Raw genomic sequence first — 9,073 nt, 5'->3', positions numbered from 1 at the left:
CGAGCCTCACGCCACTGCTCCTGAACCTCCTCCTCAGTAGCACGACCCGCAACGAGAAGTTTCTTGTATACGTCCAGTCAGGCCTCCGCATAAACCCACATCTCATGTGCATCGCGATGCGCATCCTTGTCAGACAAGAGCGGGGAAAAAGAAGGTCGAGACACGTCTCCAGGCCTTGGTGGGACAGTACGCCTAAGAGCGTCGACCTCTGCCACCTTGACTCCGAGTTCGGCAGTCAAGGCTGCCACCCTACGGTGCAAATCGGCAACCTCTGCTGCCACCCCACGACTAAGCTCCAATTCCTCTTCTCTCTATTTGAGGAGTGATTCCAGCTCACTGTTACGAGCCACAGCCTTCACCAACTCCTCATCAGTCTTCTCCAACTCGGCCACCCTGCGCTTCAATTGCATCTTTTTCTGTTCAAGACCTTCCCGGAACACTCGAATTTGGGGGTCCACCTCCGCCTGATGCTTGGAGCGGCACCTCTTATACTTCTCCACCATTTTATTGAAAATGGTCGCTTTCTTCTGCTAACGACGTCTCCTCTCCGCCTCCAAAACAAGGGTCTAAGGAGAAAACATGAGTTAGTAAACATCAAAGTCAACCTCACAACACGCGGAAGAACAGAAGTTTACCTGTAAAGTCATGCCGGCGACCCTTCGAGATAGCTCTGCATCACTGACAGCTCTTAGCATTTCACACTCGGGGGCGGCGCATAACAAAGCAATCTCCAACGCTGCCTGCTCGCTGTGTTGCAATAAGTTATAAGCCCCCGGAATCACGATTCGGCGATCGGACCCGTCCGCCGTCATCTCCACATGCGTGAGGCCTTCCGCCAGCCCGTCCATATCTTCTTGGGCGATCTCAGGGTCCGATCCCTCAGCATCCCCGCCAACGGCGGATGTCGAGCCAACCTCAGCAGCACGAACTGAGCTAGCATCGGCAGCCGCACTCGCCTGATGGGCCGGCCTCCCCGAACGAATAGCGTCGGCCATGAAGACGGGTCTAGGAGTTTGACGAGGGACGTTACTCCTCTCATCCTCGGTCGCTACCGCCTTGCCCGTTTCAAGCCTCCGCCTTTTTCTCTCCTCAGGCTCCCCGCCCTCGGAAGGCTCATCCGCAGGCTGCGGAGATGGTGTCGAAGGTGTCGCCTCATTCGTAGTCGCCTCTATAGGCGTAACCCCATGTAAAGGAACTACGGGAACACCCTCCCTGACAGATGCGCAAAGTATCTCCTCGAGCATCCGGGCCGATATCCGATCGAGCGGGGGTAGATATCGTCGCCTTCTTCTTGGGAACGCTTCGACCTGTCGACACAAATAGTTCAGTTGATGAAGTTTGTGGAAACAACAGACTAAAGTCACAGGATTACCTGAAGGTCCTACGGGGCCGTAGCGTTGAAGGAATGCGGACCATGTGCGGGTTTCTTCCGCGTAAGGCAGCAAACCGGCTACCCATTGCTTGATACCAGTGATGAACCGGGGTGCGTGAGCCATTGCTGCAAAATAAAAGGAAAAAGTCATAACGATGGTGCGACCAGAACCGCTGAGGTCACGTATGATGAAGAATTCGACGGATGGAAACGCTTACGTTTCGAATTCCACCTCTCTGGGAACCCGACAGGGTCAGACACCAGGTGCTCCGTTTTAATAAAGAAGTACCTACGCCAATAACCGCGGCTGGGTCGGTCATCGGTCTTGATGACCAGCCCCTTCGAACCACGGCTCTTCAGATGCAGCATGGTACCCCTTAGATAATTGGCGCTGAACAACTGCAAAAGGTGGTGGATGGAGACCTCACACCTAGCCAGCTCTGCGTATGTAGACATTATCCTGCATACTTTTAAGGTGTACGGAGTAAGTTGGGATGGACACATGTTGTAAAAGCGGCAAAGCTCCTCTACCAAGGGAAAGATGGGAAGACCATAACCAATTAAAAAAGGATATTCATAGAACGAGCAATATCCCGGTCTGTGGACGTTCGCATAATCCGTCCCCGCCGGGACCATCTCCACATGAGCAGGTATGCCGAACGACGTACGAAGGTCATCTAAGTCATCCTGCGTTAACTCAGAACTCTCCGAGGGTTGCGCGAGGGAATCCTTTTGGAAGTCTCTCCTGACAAGAAGTTGCTTCGGTAACACGTTGTCCACGGTAAGGGGGGTGAGTTCCTCTTCCCCATCTCCCTCATCACCGCCAGATGGAGGCGGTACATCGGATGGCGTATATCAAGAGCCTTCGGATTATTATCCCGTCGGGGCTTTACCATAATTTTCGTTCAGGAAACGGTGTATGACACAACGAAAAGTGTGGTTTCTGAGAAACAGTGGGGTTTTGAAGAAAGGAAGTGCCTTCTTAGAAGGTCAGAAAATGCTTGCAAATGATCGAAAGTTGGATCAAGTTAAACCCTTCCCCTATTTATAGGGTTGGGTGGCGTTGAAATCGAAGAGGCGGAATTCAAACGGGCGCGGGAAACCGAGCATCAGAACACCTTTTGCGCTTCCTCGAGAAGACGGTAATGATGACGCCTGCGTGTGATGACGTCACTTTGAGAAAGAAACCGCGCGTCAGCATTTCAATAAACTCAAATGTTCACTCGTTCACTCTCATTCATGCAGCCGTCTTCAAGCATGGTCAAATTCTCCCAGAATAAGGTTCGCTGTTCCGTCCATCGGGGACGCACCTCGATGCGTCGCCGACGAACGGAGGGACTAACTGTATAGGGTCAAATTCTACCCATTACGTCTCCACGTTGGTAGGAACGACCAACGAATATACGCTAACCGAAGTGAAGGCACAACCTAAGAATGTCGGCGTGAAGTGTATCATCGGTTCCGTCGTCTCTCTCGAAGGAACGCGACCAATCTCTGTATTATTTTATTATTTTAAGGAGGGTTTCCTATTATATAAAGGAGGATCCCAATGTTGTAGAAGGGAGGGTATTTTTTTATTGAACAAGCTCTCTCCCTCTCTCTCTCTTGAATATCCAATCTATTGGAAGCTATAACAAATATAATACACATATCTAGGTCTTATTATCTTCGTTTACGATTGATCCTTGATTCACTTTGATTGTTCTCACTTATAATTATAAGGTATATAGTATCTTTTGAGTCAAACAGCTATTGTAATCGAATTTAGAACAAGAATGGATGTTTCTATAATTATGTAAGTTAGAGAGAAGCGTCTATACTATTCATATCCTTAAACATATAAATTGTCAACTTTCTAAAATCAAAATTAGCTCCAATTTCCTTTCAACTATATTAAAGGATGCCGTTTTAGTTTTCTAAAAATTTTACTAAAAGTTTTTCATTTCATGAATATTACTAATTAACAGCACATTCGCCTTGGTACCTTTATTATATGCAACGTAATGAAAGAAAAACATTGTTAACAAGAAAAATAGAACTCTATTACTCCATAAACTTAACTCTTCCAAAATGATGGCTAAGTCATCTATTTTTAAGTGGCTATAATATACAATACTGAATACACTTTCTAAAAGAATACATTAGGAGGCCAATATATACGAGTAACTATTTAACTCTAGCTCACTTACAACTCATTACTTCAATTGCATTAGTCTTATGCTGAAGCCTAATCACCCATATATATACTTACTCCGTTTCATTTATTTTATATGGTGATATTTAATGGAATACAAAGTCTATAAAGAAAGATAAATATTTGGCACATGCCAAAAATATTCTTAAAATTTACGCTATTTAGTCTTAAGCACCCCATAAAACTTTTACGACCTCCATATAACAAAAAAGTTTAAAATTAAAGAGTTTCTAAATATAGTCATATAAAATATAAAAATGGAACATATTATGTGTATGGTGTCACTTATGTTATGGAGTGTTTTATCGTCCAACGTTAGACTTTTCGATACAAATTCAAATTTAGTCGAGCGCCAATGAAATATTAGATACTGAATGGAGAACCAAAAACATTATAAAATATAAAATGGAACAGAGAATAAAATAATAGAAAATAAATTTACACACTTTCTCATCTCAACCGATAATATACAATTCCCTGTGATCTCAAAACTGGAAATTCAAGCAAAAAAGGAGATTAAAAAAAGGATTATCAACCCAAAAAAAAGAAGATGAAGAAAGAAGAAACGATCAGGCTATATTTTGAGCTCACTGGTTTTGTCCATGGCTGTGTTGAGAATCTCCATTACTCTCTTCTCTAACCTCAATCACTACTTCTTCTAATTTCTCCTTCTCTTCAATTCTCTTTTCCAATTTCTCCTCACATTTATTTAAAAAAGTTGCGGCAGCGCCTTTATTTAACATAGGCGTAGCCAAAAAACTTGGGTTCAAATCGCCAGCCATTATAACAACAATCTTCTCTTCAAACTCCGGCACCGCCTTCACAACTCCGGTCGCCAGTTTCTCACCGGCGCCGGCCTCAGTATCATCTTGTGACTGATTATCGTCATGTTCTCTTAAATGGGAAGAGAGTTTCCAGTAAGAACAAGCTAATATTAGTAGAGCAAAAGCTATTAATCCTAACATGGCTGCTAATCCGCCGAAGAGGTACGGCACCGGTGAATGCCACGGCGATCTTTGTACTATCGCCGGCGGTGAAAATGTAGCTTTTATTGTTGGTAATGAAGTAGAAAAACCACTTCCTGTTCTCATTTTTTTCTTTTTTATTTTTGGAGTTTTTTTTATTAATTTTGTTTTGTTTTTGAAGAATAGAAATGAGAGAGAAATAAAGGGGAAAGTTTTAGAGGAAATTGAAGGACTGTTTTTCTTTTTTGCTTTAGCTTGAGAAAATGCAGAGTGGTGAATGTGTATTTATAAGCAGAACAAGTGCAACCTGTGGAAGTGGAAGGAAAGGAGAAAAAGTAAAAAAATTCCTAAAAGGGGAAATTGAAAAGTTTAGAAGAGAAGATGGAAGGTTTTACTGTTCATGAATTTTAAAAGAAGGGAATGGGCATTGAGAAATGAGAATTACAATGTATTTGTTTTTTGTTTTTATTTCATTCTTATATATTGGTTGTGTTACAATGAAAATCTTACTTTTTATGTAAAATGGTCTTGCCAAAGGAGTCGAGGGTCAATCGAAAATAACTTCTCTATCTTTTCAAAATAGGGGTAAGGTCTGTGTGTATGGGTCAGAATCCGACCCCACGATAACTAACGAAGCTAATCCCGTCTTAAGCTAATTCATGATTAATTAGTGGCACGACCACTCAGAATTAACGATATTCAACCCGCATCCGATTCGATCAGCAAGGCCATGGCCTATCCGCCACCATGAAGGCGAAATCCCAACGTGGTCACGGCCACTTATTGCCAGCTCATGAAGCTCACAGCTATAAATACCAAGAGAGGAAACCCTAGAAAGGGGGGGGCTTCTTCTTCACCACTATTGAGAGAGAGAAAAGAGACAACGATACTCAAATTATGGGCAAGAGGAACACCATTGTAAGGCTCTGAACCTCTTCATGGAGAGGCAGACCAAACCAATATTATCAATAAAGGCTTCTAATGTTTCTCCCCTAATCCTGAGTACTTATTTTCGTTTCCTTCATTTGGTCCAACGGATTAATACGGTTTGCTATGATTTTCCCGTGATTTATTTATATTGTTTTATACTCATAAGGTATGTAATAACTTTTGAGTCAAACACTGTGTACTCACTACCCTCCACAACTCGTAGGATTATATTGTTTGTTGTTATTGTTGTTGACTTTCTGTTCTTCGATAATAGTAAAAGAAAAAGGTTTTCATACACTTTTTAACTTTCATCCAACGATAGAAACTATCAATAGTACTCGCAACATCTATTCGCAATACCTATTTGAAAATCTTAATAGACAAAATTATCTAATACATGTATTATTAGGAGATATATAGCAAATATCGACGGAAATAATCAAGGTACACAAACAGACTCGAACACGACCATTATAATCACGGATACGACATGTGCAAGGCAAAACCAGGAAGGAACTCCGATCCTTTCTTTTTTGCAGCTTTGCTGGGCGCAGTTTGTTGAATATTGATGATGAATCACGTGAGTCATGACAATGAACCTAAAGACATGAAGCATGCTTTGCGGATTCTATTTTCATGTGCTATTACAAAATTCTTTCTCATAGCCAATTTCATTGATAGTCTCTCCGGTTCACAATAAGCGACCAATTTGCTTTTAGCACGCCCATTAAGAAAATACTAAATTCTATACAAAAATACCTACTATGACTAAACTATCCCTAATTAAACATTTAATGTGAGGAGTAAGAAAACTTTTTAAGGATATGTACATAGGGGTTATTTTGTAAAAACAAATTGAATTCTTTCTTAATTACATAACTGGACACTTATTTTGAACCAAAATAAAAAAGCAAATTAGTCACTTATTTTGAACGGGAAGGAGTACCTCTTTACATGTGAAAATAATTTGGCTTCATACTATAACTAGCTTGGCAGGAAGAAAGCCCCTTTTATAAGATTCTATTCTAAATAAAACCGAACTTACCCTAAATTGCTTAAATTTGTCACACACTTCCTCTTTTGCATTAAGCTCTTTTTTCCTCATTAACAAGATTATTTAAGTTATTTAAACGCATAGGAATAAAAATGCATAAATTTGTCACACCCTTTCTCTTTGCATTGAGCTCTTTTTCCTCTTTAACAAAAATATTCAAGTTATTTAAATTCTTAAGAATTAAAATGCATAAATTTGTCACACTCGTTTTTTTTCCTTTCTCTTTAACAGAATTATTCAAGTTATTTAAATGCATAAGAATATCATAATGCCCCCGTTTCATGTGGCGGAGCCAAGATTTTTATTAAGAAATTCAGAATATAAAAACTAAACATATGAAAAAACCAAATGGAATTCAACACTCACTATATATACATAAAATACATCTGAAATTTATACGCGAAGGGGGTTCTGATGAATATCCCTTTGCGTCCCTAGCTCCGCCCATGTGATCTTCCGTCCTACTTTTCTTCTTTACGGGAGAGAGTAAATACAAAAATTAATTACTAATTCTAGACCCGATTATTTATTGTGTTAGTGATAACAATGACAACAACAATAATATCAATATAAATAAGCTTGTAATACAAAAGGAAATGACGAATCAAACAAGAAATACCCACAAATGCAATTCAAAAACAAAATTAATGAACTTAAATGTGTTCGAGTTAGCAAAAAAAGTCCATTTTTACCAATTGTAATATGTAAATTTCAGACATCTTTCACGTCTCCTGATGAAGTCTAAATGAACATTAGTTACTCACTAATTACTATGTTCTGAGCATGGATAAGTAGGTGCGGTTTTTGTCCACCTTACATTAGCAAAGAGAACATTACTAAGACAAATTACAATGAACAAACTTAAAGAACTTACATATTGTTGAAATTTGACACAATTTTAATTCTTAAGATCTCATATAACTAAATTAAAGACCGGCACTTTTTAGAGTGTTACTGTCACGACCCAAGCTCATGATGCGTATTGTCCGCGTTGGACCTAGGTTCGCACGAACTCAGCGTCCTCACTGAAGTTTGACCCACCATTTTACTAAGTGAGATTCGGGTTTATCACACCCCAACCTTCGGGGTGTGGCCGTGAGATAGTGGTCAATGAGCCTAAGATAATTTCTTTTTATTTGTCTAAACTTTAGTTGATAAAATAACCCGATGCTTACACTAATAGAAGGTAGAGTAATAAGTTTCAGGTGAAATAGTCGAGTTACATATTAGCTGATTCCGTACCACTGTTATAAATAAAAATTAAATTAAATTTTCACTGTAAATCTTAGATTGTATATGAGTCTAATATGGAAGCGACAAGAGATGTTGTTATTGACATCAGCCATTTGTATTATTCCTAGAAGGGAATTAATTGTGTCTCTATAATGATGAAATGCAATACAACATTATCTCATTGAAAATGAAAACGGATATTAGATTTGGGCCCACCTAGTGGGCCTTAGTTGGGCCTAGTGGCAATAGTTAAGTCCATATCTAAGCAATAGGGAAACCGCACTCAGGTTTTTCAATCATTAAGCAAAGTCCAAAGAGGTGAATAAAAGAATAGAATTGGTGGGTAAAGTGAAACATATAAATCACTCATTATATACCATTATTTGCTTTTTGATATGATGTTATTGTCTCATACATATCCACTAAACCAGTAGAATTTAACAATAAATTTTGCATTTCTTTTGTGAAAAAATTCTACTCTTTCGGCTTCCTATTTTATGTGAAGATGTTTAATTAGATACGGAGTTTGGAAAATTAAAGAAATTTTGATATATATGCCAAAAGTATACAAAATACCAAGATTATCGTTTTAGGTGTGTGATAATTAGAGTTCCACATGTCTTTTTATTTTTTCTTCCCTTACAAAAAATATTTTTTTATATTAAGTGGGCAGAACAAGCCATGCCACTAAAGGTAAAATAAAAATGTTAAGATCAAATAGTTTGGAAGAAGAGAAAAGTATCAATTTTAGGACAGACGAAAAATAAAAACTTGTCACATAAAATTGAAAAAATAATTTTTTTAAAAAAAAAAAAAAAATCTTTTATAGTTTCAAAGAAGATTATAATGGTCCTGTTAGATATAAAGTAAAGAAAAATTATTTCATAGATCTTGTTTTTCTGATTCATGATTAATCTACAAGCCAGTGCACCAGAAGTTCCAAAATTGGTGACAGGTGTATTACAATTAAAAAAAGGGATTTTTTCCTAACTATATCATATATGAAGCCTTATTACCAAATATGTGCATAGTATGTATATTACCCGCCCAGTCCACAGTTTATCTACAATTTATATACCATTCGTTATTTAGGCAGAATCTGCCATTTTTAGCGCGCGAAAAATCAGCCACAGAATCTGGGATTGATTTATTCCACATTAAATTCAAAATTTGAAACGGAAACGAGATCTCGAAGCTGCGTAATTTTGAAACGGAAAGGAGATTTATGTTCTTCATCTTCATCTTCATCTGTTCTTCCATATATTTTCCACCATTGATAGCCATTAAAAAGTTTGAAAGCTTTGAATTCAAATTTGGTTTTTCAA

The 9,073-nt window shown here is 38.9% G+C and overlaps 1 protein-coding gene across 1 annotated transcript; it reads right to left on the bottom strand.

Annotated features, from left to right (window-relative positions):
• Positions 1-3,967: 3,967 nt before the first annotated feature.
• LOC109206468 (protein GLUTAMINE DUMPER 2-like) lies at positions 3,968-4,824 on the bottom strand. The gene has a single exon (XM_019369288.1). It carries the CDS (start codon positions 4,655-4,657, stop codon positions 4,154-4,156), a length of 504 nt encoding a protein of 167 aa, XP_019224833.1. The 5' UTR covers positions 4,658-4,824; the 3' UTR covers positions 3,968-4,153.
• Positions 4,825-9,073: the final 4,249 nt, after the last annotated feature.

Source organism: Nicotiana attenuata, unplaced genomic scaffold, assembly GCF_001879085.1.
Source record: "Nicotiana attenuata strain UT unplaced genomic scaffold, NIATTr2, whole genome shotgun sequence".
Lineage (NCBI taxonomy): Eukaryota > Viridiplantae > Streptophyta > Magnoliopsida > Solanales > Solanaceae > Nicotiana > Nicotiana attenuata.
Note: the sequence above shows the minus strand (reverse complement) of the source record. Positions and strands in the feature narration are given on the sequence as shown.

Bases quoted from the DNA above. Each gene is read 5' to 3' on its own strand.
- LOC109206468 (XM_019369288.1), bottom strand. From the start codon at position 4,657: ATGAGAACAGGAAGTGGTTTTTCTACTTCATTACCAACAATAAAAGCT.